Source organism: Haemaphysalis longicornis, unplaced genomic scaffold (assembly GCF_048455015.1).
Source record: "Haemaphysalis longicornis isolate Haplotype H1 unplaced genomic scaffold, Haemaphysalis longicornis Haplotype H1 scaffold_6, whole genome shotgun sequence".
Taxonomy (NCBI): domain Eukaryota; kingdom Metazoa; phylum Arthropoda; class Arachnida; order Ixodida; family Ixodidae; genus Haemaphysalis; species Haemaphysalis longicornis.
Window position 1 is genome coordinate 38,731,596 of NW_027526407.1, and position 13,103 is coordinate 38,744,698.

The 13,103-nt window shown below is 44.2% G+C and overlaps 1 protein-coding gene across 1 annotated transcript; it reads right to left on the reverse strand.

Annotated features, from left to right (window-relative positions):
* Positions 1-849: 849 nt before the first annotated feature.
* On the reverse strand, positions 850-11,497 carry LOC144142490 (uncharacterized). Its single transcript, XM_077674033.1, has 4 exons — positions 11,340-11,497; positions 5,429-5,606; positions 3,476-3,617; positions 850-1,148 (listed from the first exon to the last, which is right to left on the reverse strand). Exons 1-4 carry the CDS (start codon positions 11,425-11,427, stop codon positions 1,050-1,052), a joined length of 507 nt encoding a protein of 168 aa, XP_077530159.1. The 5' UTR covers positions 11,428-11,497; the 3' UTR covers positions 850-1,049.
* Between the last annotated feature and the right edge of the window lie 1,606 nt (positions 11,498-13,103).

Sequence of the window (13,103 nt, forward strand, 5' to 3'; positions counted from 1 at the left end):
GGGGATATTTACCATTCGCCGAAACCTCGTACACATGGTCGTTTTATCTTTCCGCCTCCATCGGAAAAGCGGCCGTCGCGGCCGGGAATAGAACCCGCGACTTCGTGCTCCTATGCGTTTTCAAAGTCCAAAGGGAAGTTGTGTCACAGAATGTTTCACAGACGCTTTTTTTAGCCTTTGAGAACTTTCTTACTAGCCTTGTCGAGCTTTGTTCAAGTCATCCTCCCGAAAGCAAAGAAGTTCTTATCTCATTTTTGTCTGTCTAATGCCTCTAAACCTGGACAGTGCAAAAGATTTAACGTCCTCAATATCACGGGAAAAACGAGGTTATTCGCATTTTTGCACAACTTTTTTCCGACGAACGCTTTTACTTTACAGAATTGCAGCTGAGGCTTTAGAACCACGTATCCCTCTGCAATCAGAAAGCTGTAGGCGCATCGCAAGCGAGGCTTGACGCAAGCATGCTAAACAAAGCCACTCAAAGACAGAGGCTTATGCTTACAACGACCGAAAACCGAATGAAAAAAAATGAACTGGTTGTGCCAGAAGATGTACAGTGTTTTCGTCGGATCGTACTTAGAATAAAGTGTTTCTACTACGGAATAGTTTGGCTTAAACTATGCTTATTGTAATCAGGACCACGTGCAAACTCAAGTAAAGCGAAATTTCGACAGCTATACTTAGTTATAACAACGGATCACTTACTTATCCAGTCATCGAAGAGCCAAATTGTCTGTAATAAAAAGTCTCTCTATTCAAGATGTGAAACGCTATATAAAAGCCAGAAGCCAGGGGGAAACCGAAGAAAACTCCTGTTGTAGTTGTGCTTCTTTATTTTGTTCGAAACAGTCACCAGACAATTTTGTGTATATTTCAATCCACTTACGCCGGCCTGCATAGGCATCCTAAAATTACCAATTGCATTAGCTGGGCGCTCCTTCTATTTGTCATGTGAAGAAACAAACGTTCGTCATGTGAAGCCGGCAGTTTCTTCTTACTTCGGGAACATCAGAATTTCAGAAAGTTATCGCTATTGTATCTAGCCGTATTTAAGGAGACTTGTCAATCTTCGCCTTGAAATTGTAACAGCCGAGCGTTTCTCCTCCGTCGGTCACCTCCACTTGCATTTTCAGGGTCGTGGGGGGCCACTGGAAAGGGAAAGTAATTGCAAATACATTACGGCATTGTCAATGACAGAAAGAGACGAAATTTTGATTTCTACGCACTGGAGCTAGCTAGAGGTTTCCCAAGCTATGTACAGTCATGGACGATTGAAATACGAACCGCGGAACGCACGGCCGAAGATACCGGCGCGTCACCTGGCAGCGGACGTCGAAAAGACACGGAAATGCGCAGTTGAGATATCGGAAGCGAGGGTGCGTGTCCCTTTGCTATATGTTGCCATTTCCTGGCACGCATGCTTGCCTTGTCGGCATGCCGCAAGAGCGTTGAAAACCACTGTTAATGATGCCGCGCGAGATAACTGCGGGGACTGCGGGCTCGGCGCACACGAGCGCCCGCTCCCCGTCTGCGCCGGCGTCACATTGCCGAGATAGCTTTGTATGTGTGGCGCAGTAACTTGAGCAAATAACGTTGGACACCTCGGTCACGCCCAACACCAGGTTCAGTGCTGCCCGCTCGGGTTCTACAAGTAATCTGGTGCCTGCGAAAACAAAAACGAAAAAATCGGGCCGCCAACATTGTTGCCCAAGGGAGACTGATCGGTACAATGATTGGAGCTGCTTAACTTCCTAACTTTTGTGAATATGAGAATTCTTCCAGTGATTACGCCAGCCCACACACTGCTTTTAGTTAATACATATAATTGGAGAATAATTATGGTGGTATATTTATTGTTTGCCTACAAGCACCAAAGTCCTGAATTGACCAACCATAACTGCGTCAAAGGCGCATGCCTGGTGGCCAGCTCCTTGTTCGATGGACCTTTTCCACTCCAAGAACAGCGCTGGTAGCAGCAAAATGAAAATTACAATTGTTGACTCTTCCGGCCACGATTGCTGGTGACGCTGTTTTTCAATATTGCTAATCGCTGGGAGCGCCTGTAGTGATAGCTAAGGGGCGTGCTTTGCAGAACATCGCACTTCGCTTTTTAAACTTTATGCGCAGAAGTGGCTCTTTGGGTGCGCTCTTGACGACGTATAGCACGTCTGGCAGTGCCAATGATTCGCCATGCAATGACTGCGGCGCACGAAGCACGAGTCGCTGCGACGCACGAGCCATCGGTTGCACACCCGGCCACCTCTCGCATGATCATCAAGTGGACCGGGCCGCCACGCGCGGATCGGAGGTCGGCGAAGACGCTGGCTGGTGGGGTGTGTGAGAGACGCCGGGCAGCGAGCAACGTTCTGCTCGCCCTGTGACGTCACTTCTCATCGCGCATGCGCCGCACGGCTCTCCAGAAGCCACGCGAAACTGCTCAACCTCGGCCATTGTAGGTCATGCTACAAAAATACCAAAAAGAAAAACTTCTCCGGACCGAGGTGCCCGGCTTGACCTTCGCCCAGCCACGTAGGCGGATGCAAGCCTCGCGCAGCTATCACATCATCGCACGAACCGGCACCGCTCAACCTTCGGGAACCCTCTGCCCAACGTTCGTTGCGTGATCTCTCGCGTTCTCTTCTCCTCGGCAGTTCACGTGCGTTGGCGCCTGAAGTAGAAAACACAGAACCGCTCGTGCTACGTACGCCGAGTTCGCGAAGCCGGTTGTCGCCGGTTCTAGTACGTACTAACGCGGCCCACTTTGGGAGATGTGAACTCCTGCGTAGAAAACAATCCGGCCATCCCAGGCATGGAGGACTAATGCCGGCAACTTTGGAAATCCATGTGGAGTGCAACAGCCGGTTCTCCGACGAAGGAAGAGTGGCCGCAAGCACCGCTGTTTTTGCCGCCTTGTACCACTAGTGGAAGCGGCGCAAATTTTTTCGGTGGTGGTACACACGTGCACGCTAGCACATTTTCTACCCCATGTACAATCTAGAATACCAAATCCCCGCGCCCAGACGTTATCACTTCTTTATTGGCGGCTCTCGCAGAGTTCACTTCAAGCCACCGCAGTAGAAGCAGGCCTATGTTCATTTCATGTTTAAAATATCAACTTTTGCTGACGACCTCACAGTTTTCTGTTTGTGTTTTCCGGAGAGCCTGCGCGGGGAATTTTAAAGGGGTTTTTTATTTCATTGTAACTGCTCACCGTAAAACGAGTGTTGTGCTTTCTGTTTCACCGTAACTTCTAATGACCAAAAAGTGCCACCACATGCAGTACAGAAGGAATGTGGGTTCTAGCGAAAATCACAAAAGCCCTATATTTACTGCAGAGGACGTATTAACTATATATATAAAAAGAGGTAGGTACGCATCTCATACAATTAACACCTCATTAACATGGTGAACCGTTACGTATCGCCGAACACGTGGGTCCCGAAGAGCATTACACAAAATACTGAAAGGAACTTACTCCAATTAAAAACGACAAAAGTCCGTTCAAAGCCGACGAAGTCGTCAGCGTCCTATCAAATGCAGGAACAGGGCACCTGTTACCCCACATCTCGCCGATAGCTTGTTCCTGCCAACTCGTGCCTCCGCAGAGCTTGTATGCACTGAAAATAAAATAAAGAAATCAACATCAATCTGTCAATTTTCACCACTCGGCCGCGAACCGTTATGGCGGTTTCGCGAACGTCACAGTGCATTTTCATTAACTTCATTCTACCCTGGTACTACGTTTGATTCACCTCAACATTGGAACCCCTGGAAAATTCCTCGTTCCTCATAAGCGCTGAATTTACCAAGCATTGCTGTTCATTTCGTGAAAGTTAGATTTGAGTAATTCTGGAAGCTGATCTTTTTCATCAACCCTAACTCTACCGGTATCTGTGATTCGGGGTCATTGAATGGCCTGGTGTTCAGGTAACTTGAGTGAGACGAGAGAGAGAGAGTAAACGTGTTGTTACAAAAAGCAATTGGAAAGAGCCCTCAGTCAAAAACCTCTTTTGCCCGTCCAGCCTCAACAGCCTTTAACACCAGCAGGCGTGGATCAGTGCAGTCGGAGCTGGTCAGAGCTCTCTCCCAAAGGTCGTAATAAGAATGCGAGGGAATGCGCGGATGTTGTGGGGCCCGCATGCAGCCCTATACATATGAAAGAGCGTCCCAGGGGCTTCGCAGAACGACATAGTAGGGATACACGTAGAGGTGCAATATATGGCATTTAGTGAAACAAGGGCTGGTATTCTTTGGGAGCACCCACCGCGATGGCTCAGGGGCTAAGGCGTTGCGCTGCTGAGCGCCAGGTCGCGGGTTTGATTCCCGGCCGCGGCGGCCGCTTTTCTGATGGAGGCGAAAAGCAGAAACGTCCATGTGTACTAGATTTCGGCGCATAATAAAGATCCCCAGGTGGTCAAAATTAATCCGGAGCCCTCCACTACAGCGCGCCTCATCGCCTGCGTTGCGTCGTCGCGTTAAACCCCACAATCAAATAATCAATTTATTCTTCGGGAGTACACGGAGCTGTCGGTTCTTCTCTTTCGTTTGGTGTTGATGAGGTGCTGAAAAGGTGATACGTTCTAACTTATAGCGTGCTGTTTTCTCGTGATGTGCGATCAAAAGGGCTGGCCTATTGGGGGCATCCTATGCAATAGAAATTTGGTTAAAACAGCACGTTTGAAATAGCTTTCCTGATCCGCGTTCTGACGGCTGCTGTAGTTCGCTGGAGTATTGTTTGCGCTTTTTGCATGGTTTTATAATCAAATAGGCTTTTTTCTCATGTACAGGTGGGAACCTGGTGTGAACACGTTAGTTTGTATTTCGACTGTGGCAAGCGCATCGCCCAAGCCTGCCACTGAGCAGGCTTTCTTTGGAGGAACGCCTCTTCAAATAAGCCGAGAGAGCTGAATGGTATAAATTTTTCGCCACTAAACGGGAATATTGGATTTGGTACACCAATATTTAATGTGGTTGTGCGTTCTAGGACTATCCAAAAAGTACGATATTGGAAGAATATAAACGTAGGTGTCCGTAAAGCAATCAGGGTTTTCCCATGCCTATTGTTTTATGACGGCCTCTTCATGTGTATTGTCAGTGGTCCTGAAGCGGCCGTCTTGTTTGACGTCAACAACAACACTGATTTTCACCCTAGACCATTTTTCTGGACAGTAGTTACAAAAGGGCAAGATATAAGCACTGCAAAACGATATAGAAGTAATTCCCGAACTATCACCTCAAACCGACGGAACGTGGACCTCAGCACAATGACCAGATCGAGCCCGAACAAACGTTTTTCTTACAGCACCCACATATTTTGGTTTCCCTTAGGTAGGCAAAATAGTTGGCCCTGTTGCCCCAAGTAATACAAAGGCATCTCCCAAACCTGACATATGGATGAGCAAATTTCCGCCCATCAGAAACCGCTTACCAAGAGCCGGTGTTGAAGAAGCAACCAATCTTAGAGCCGTTCTCTTTCCACACAGTGACAACCAGCGTTGGGTTCGATGTTAGAGGCTTACTGTTGGTGACACGATAGCTGATCACCATTGTGTTGCCAATTGTAGCGTTTGTTATAGTGACGTCACTAAGTCGGACTTGCTGTGATTCTGTAATGAAAAAAATGGCAATAGTCACACAGTTTAAAAATATAATCTTGGCATGGACTACGAGATAATGAAAGAGTAAATCTTTCGCGCACGTAGACGCCCGTACGTCGCACCAATTTTTAATCATTATTGCATGTGACTTCAGAAAAACTATGTGAAGGCAGGTGATCATAAAATTAGGGAGAGGATAGCAGACAGTCTTCGGCGGTCAGGTTGCTGAATAACAAACGGAGGAGCGAGTGCTTTATTCTGATCTTCGTTAGAGACCACCGCGTATGAGAGATAGTAATAGGTGATATATAGTTACATCGAAGCACGCAATTGTTCGCGCATACTTTCCTGATATGCATTGCCATCGTCATCATCACTAACATGCCTCACTGGTAATTAAACGGAAGGGGTACAGGGAGCACAATGAATTGAATATTCCGCAATCGTTAGTTACTGCGAACGGGATAATTTGTGCCCCCTAGGAGAGTGGATCGAGATACGCTGTTCAGCTATGGCCGGTATTCAATAGCGAGGCGCGCATGCAGGCAACCATGTGAATGCGCCGTCACTGGTTACGTCGGGCTCCGCGAGATGGCGGTACTTGTACGTGTCCGTGCTAAGCACATGATATGGGTTGGACATTCCAACCTCTAGCCCGCCGAACGCAAATTAATGCCTCGACTCAAATGTGAGTGCGATAAATAACTGTCTTGGCACCACCGTTGAGAATCGGGTTGAAACGGAGCAGACGATGCACGCCGGTGTTATTTTTGTTCTTCGGCGTACGGCCACAGTGGCATAAGCCGCGCCATGTTTGTGGCGCTTCGGCCATGGACATGGCCATTGCCAAATGAAGAAACTGACAGCTAAACTTTTCAATAAACTCCGGCTATAACCAAGCAGATCGTAATTCTTTGAAGTTTTATAATTCCTCAAGACCTTATCAAAAGCTGATTGCTAACAAAGAGTGTGTTCGGAGCGTGGGGGATGGGGGGAGGAAGGTGAGTGGGTGGGTTCGTGGTATATACGCTTTATTACACTCAGCCCCTGTCCCCGGTTTTTACTAATTCATTTCAAACGCTGATTAACGGTGAATTGTTTGCTCGATATTACTTCAGAGAAAAGCATCCTAATTTGAACCGCATGCGAACAACTAACATCTTTGGAGAGTAGCGTTAGTGTAACACTTATTCCTTGTTTCAAGCGGAGGCCCACTTTTCAGAAAATTTGCACAAGAACAGTTCGTGGAGCTTGGGGACGTTTAGGGGGTGTTGAGGAGCTTAGGGAGAACCACTCTGAAAACATTCGTTATTTGTTTCAGATAGAGAGGAGCAAATGTGAAGATGAAACTGAGTGTGAATATGACATGAAAGAAAAAAATGTTCAGCAAGAGCCTCGCGTTTAAACAAAAAACGCCCGCCAGGCTGCAGATGACCTGCCTATGAAGCGAAAAAGATTTGAATTTCACTTCGTAGGTTTATTACCAATGATGCCTTTCTTAACAATTCCAACAAGATGATGACGTGTTATTTATGTATGCCTCACGGAACTTCGCTCATTGAACTTGTTCTCCAACTGTAGCGCTGAGTACTGCACCTGATACAAACGCTTGCAATAAGCAAAGGACTCCAATTTTAGCCATCTATACATACCGCCCGCCATTTAAAACCAGTGATATCGAGCTCTGGTGTCCCATTTTTTCTGTGGTGCTTAACCTGTGACCAAAAGGAGGTCATGGTCAAGTTAAATGAATGTGCTAAACCTACGGCACTTCTAATCTACATGTATTTAGATGCAACAATCAATTCGTTTTCAATTAGGTTTCCCAATTAAAATTTATTCTTTTGTTTGCGCTGATACGCTAAACGTACGGCATTTCCAGTCTACATGTATCTAGATGCAACAATCACTCGATTTTCAATTAGGCATCCCAATTAAACTTCATTCTTTTTTTGCGCTGATACGCAACACAACTCAATTCTTCAATCCCCCAATCAGCAGTTTTTTATTTGGTATCCGACGTGTTACAGATCTCATGGGCACAAACCAAAAGGCTCAAAGCATTGATCTCGACGAGGGCCGTTGGCCCTCCTTCGGGTGTTTGTTTACACTAAAAAAATAGGGGTTATTAGCAGCAAAAGTAACAGGAAATAAATTTTAATAAGCGACAATATGCGAACGAAAAGTTGATATCAAAAAGAATATGAAGTAAAGAGATAGATATTTATATCTGAAATAGAACGGAAATATTGCTTATAATGCGCTGTGTACGTGCAACAAAGATAGACCTAATTATTGTACAGAGCAGTTGCAATCATAAATAAATACATACGGTACATGTCAAGTGCAAAAGACAATAGATACCACGAAGCGAAAAAACAAAAAAATTCTAAAACTCACTATTTCTACTGCTGGAAAGCATGGGTTCTTATTCAACTGGTACGAATATACCGAATTCTGTTTACAATAGTTGGTAGCGTATATCAAGGCATCGCTAGTGTGTGCTCGAGGAATTTGCCTGCTTTTTGTTCGTCGGGTATTGTGTTTGTATTTACAGTTGAGTTCGAGTTTTTGGTAACGATTGATATTTTTTCTATTTGCTGTCATAAACTGTTTTAATAAATTGCAATTTTAGATACATTGCACTGCTACAATGTCAGGCTGTTGAAAGTGGGTCAGCGTGGGCATCGTGCGTCGAATTGGCAATTGCTTTAACACCTTTTCCTGGAGCAAAAATACTTTGTTCAAGTTTGATGTAGTGTTAAAAAACCAAACTAGGTGGCAGCAGTGTGCACGTGGCCAAAACAGGTAATTATAGACCATCAAGCTAGCGCTCGAATGCGAAACGTAACAAAACTTTACAAGAATGCCTTCAACGGGAGAACTTTTCCCGCAAGTTAGTTAACATCATTATCTGAGAATAAACTTTCTGTAAAAATGACTCCCAGAATTGTGAAGGTAGACACAATATCAATAGAAGGGCTATCACTTTTTCTACCGGGGGTGCGATCGCTGCCGATATCAAAACTCCACAATTTTATTTCAGTGATACTTGCCACACCTGTATTCCGCCTTAATTTATCGCGATTAAGCATCGAATACCACGTCATGGTTAAATCGCTTCTTGCGACACCAGAAACACTGCAATGTGTTCCATCCTCCAACTGCTGTCAGAATTTTTACTACACTTGCTTTGAAATAATGAGGTGTTTGAGTCTCCTAAGGTGAACTTGCGGCCCGATGAACATTTTGTTTCTCATCGGCCAATGTGCGGTGAAGTTGCATGGGTTGTGAAGTAACTTTTCTTTGGGGATTTTCACCAATTGGGTGACAATGAGTTCGTATCGAATAGACAAAAATAGAGATCGCCAACTTTCTCTACAATGCTCCACCATTTCGCGGCTGTGGAGCGAATGTTTACAATATTTCGCTATGGTGAAAATTCGATATATATATATATATATATATTATATACATAAATTATTTATATTTTTTTTCAATTTTTTTTCTGTTTCAATGACCTACCACAACCTCCCCTTTGCTTTCCGAGGTTTTCTTGACTGCCAACCCTTATTTTCTATATATATATATATATATATATATATATATATATATATATATATATATATATATATATATTGTTACGGAAAGAAGAAGAGATCAATCTCCAATCTCCAGAGAAGAAGACGAAGACCCAGCTGTGCGGTCTCCCTCATGGCCGACATCGTGTATATAGTGTAAATACATCACTCGCATCTTCCATGGTTCATTTCCTGCGTCCTGCCGTCACGTAACAATATAGTAAAAAATCGGTATAGCTTCTAACAAAACTGTTTATTCGTCGACGTTTCGGTCGGATGCCGACCTTTATCAAGTCGGCATCCAACCGAAACGTCGACGAATAAACAGTTTTGTTAGAAGCTATTATGCAACCTAAGACAGCCCTTGTCGCTTGTCGCATTCATCTGTTTAAATATATATATATATATATATGAAGCGATATTTTCGTAGTCCCTTGCTATAGGGCAAGAATAGTAACATGGAGGAGCTAATTTTGATGGTGAATTTATCATACTTTTTCCCATGTAACAAAATCCTAGTGCGGTTACTCACAGTCAAAAAGATGCACCATGCACTTTTTTCCGGGAATGTGTGGTACTTCTTGTTTTCTTTGGAAGGTTTTTGCATCAAACTAATTCGAGAGAAAAGCGAGTTTTCCTAGAGCCCTTCCTTTAAGTGAGAATTTTCAAATGCGCTTGGTCGACACACCAATTGTCGTTTTTTAATCTACTTAGCCAGTACTGTTTGTGCAATAGCACAAATGAAGTAGGAACTCCTTCATCTTTTTTGGGGTGTTTTAACTTCGGCCTTGCGATTTTGTTAAGACTGTACTTAGCAATATAAGTCTTCCTTAAAGCCCCTTATATTGCTAAGTACTGCTAAGTATTTTTCCGTATTGCCAAGTGCAGACAAACCACAACTTTCGTTCGTTCGAAAGATTGCCTCGTTAGAATTACACTGACACCGCTTTAACGTAAACTTCGCTCAAATAAGCTTCATATTTGGGAAATAAAGGAAGTGACCATGCGACTCGCAAGCTCATTTCCCGCAACAGAACATATGATGTCATACCGCCCAGCTGTGCGATTGGCTGAGGCCGGCAAAAGAAAATGCAAGTTATGCAGCCTTATAATCTTGCAGCACGAAATATTTTCGTGTAAATGTAATAGATATATTTATTTCATAGAAGCAAGAATGGCATGGGGCAAGTGTGAAAGTTACGAAAGTAGACGCAAACATTGAAGTACAAGAGCGTGCTGTTGTTGGTGCAACGCACACTTGGCTTGTTATAGCTGCACAGCAGTATGACGCTTTCGGGTTTTCTGACAGGACACAAGCCGATTGATGTAAGCGACATTGTCTTACATGACCCTGTTTGTCAAGTACACCCCATTTTTTCCAACACGAGTACTTTCTACCGTTATTTAAAACAAGCCAGGCGCAAATACAGTCAGAAACAAAGCAAAGACGGGCAAGTACAGCCATGGTAAGGTGGCGCCGTAGGGGAGGACTGATGGTAAACAAGGCCTTGTAGTTCGCTGAGTGCTTACTGCCGCGTTCGCGTTCACTTCAGAGCTTGCTTTTGTGACGTCATCGCAGACTACCTCACGAAACTGAGGATTGGGCGGGAGAATCAAAATTTTATATTAAATTGAATAATTTGTTAGTGAATAAAGCATCATTTGCTGCCGGACAAGCGCTGGGGGCACTATAAAACACGAAATCTTTCGAATAAAACAAACTTTGAGCTGGTCTGCATGGGCCCTTTAACCAAAACTATTTTCGGCAGTGCAAGATGAATGATGTTTAGGACATTCCAAGTTATCTGGTTACACTTTCTAACAAGGACACCCATAGTTTTTGTACATGTTTTTGTACAATACTGCGCTAGATATACTAAAACAGAAATATCATATACCCGCTACCCGCTAACATGCACTGATGCATACTTATAATTCATCTGTAACCATTTGTAAGAAAACAATACTTCGTCGCAGCGCCGACCACATTTTTTCAGTACTTGAATAGTGTGAGGCGCTGTTGCCGAGATCTTTACAAATATACCGCACAGTGCTGCAAACTTGAAAAACAAATATAGTCTCAAAAATGTAGAGGTAAAGAGGCGTCGTGCTAAGGGCCGCGTATATATTGCCCGTACATATTCACTTCTATAAATCTTACCTGAACACGACGTAAGAACCGGTCTCTGCACTGAAGCGGTGGCAAGCATAATGCTTGCAAGCCATAGAATTAGCTTTGCAGACCACATTGCTGTCTTTCGCTGTCTTTACCCGTTGTGGCTCACACGCTCCGTCTCATTTTTATGTGGAACAGCGGCGGAACTAAATTAGGCGGCGATTATTCGCGGCACAGATAAACGCAATTGGGCACGTCCTTTTGTGTTATCGCATTCTCACTTCGGGGAAACGATAAGCGTGTGCCTCATTAACGCCTAAGAATAATCAGCCGCTCCCAATATTCAGTTGTGGGTAGTAGTGACTTCGTACTTACTTTTTAAATCCTTGGCAGTAGTACTGCTTGGAATACAATGCCTCGGTGATCATGGTTAAGACTTAATTTTTAACACGCGTAGTTCTTTAAAATATGCGGCGCTAGCGGTGTTTTCGAGCCAGGAAACATCAGAAAGAATTGCACCCTGCGGTGAAAGATGGCACAGTTTTAAGGCGAACGCTTTATACGCCCCATTCACCGTAGTCCCGTCGTAATTGTCATCTTTGTATTTGTGGTTGTTCGGTCAAGAAAATCACCGTTGCTGTATGGACTAGGCCACAAAACGCGCATGGTGCAATAGGCTTTGAACCCGGGTCCCCACAGTGGCAGCGGTATGCGCTACCACTGTGCTTTGCATTGTTGATGAATCTCAAGAACGTCACTAAGTTCAACGCTAGGCAGACAAGGATTATCATGGCGAAATCTAAATTTTATTAGGAGGGTAACTTCATTTTGCTCGTGTTTGACTTGTGCGCCTAAATTATGTAGCTGTTTTCTGTCAATAATCTCGCTTATCTAAATGTACATTTAACTTGGTTAAAAAGCAAATCATAATAATAATAAAACAGCCAAGTTACATCCGTTTTACAATCTGGCTGATTTTTTTCGCTAATATCGAATATTAGCAAACTATTTATTATAAAAAGGACGGAGTTTAGAGGTCACTTTCTTAGATACGTTGTCAATCCAGCGTTTATAAAGAGATCGAACGTTGCTGATATAATGTGGTTAAGATGTCATAGATTTTTTTCTGTCCGCCCATACACAAATTGCAGGCCACAAATAATCAATGCATATCAGGAAGAGTTTGATGCAAAAACTGGAAACGAAACCCGAAAAAGCTAATAAAAGAACAGTTCGTCGGGCACAAAGGTTTCTTTTTGTGTAATGAGGGCAAAAGCCACGGCTTCTCCTAGGGATACGTACCAAAGACTTAGTTACGGCTACATTGTGTTCGCATCTCTCTCGCCTCTTTTGTTTTGTCATTTTTTGGCGCAAATTTCTCAGACAGGCAGGCTGTCGCCATATCCCTCATACCACTCCACTACTGACAGGAATCACAGTTCTCCATGGCTAACGCGCAACTCTTCTACTCACGGGCCGCTACGGTCGCTTATAACGCGGCACCTTCAAGGCTAACTCTTGTTCTAGGTGAGTCAAAGCTCTGGGGTATCGTGGTGCTAACGCAGTCAGCTCCAAATCTAAAGACACGTGTTCGATTCCAGTTGAAACCGAATTGTGCTTTCTATTCACTCATTAAAGCAGCGGCCATGTTGTGCACTGGGCAAAAAAGAATAAAACAACACCGATGGTTCGCAAAGTGTGGCAGGCACTCGAGGCTCTCGCCCTAAAAATAAACGTGATTAAATTGCGATCTCAGCACCGCTAAAGTGCACGTGAGATACATCTGTGTTATGCACGTAATTTGACCAA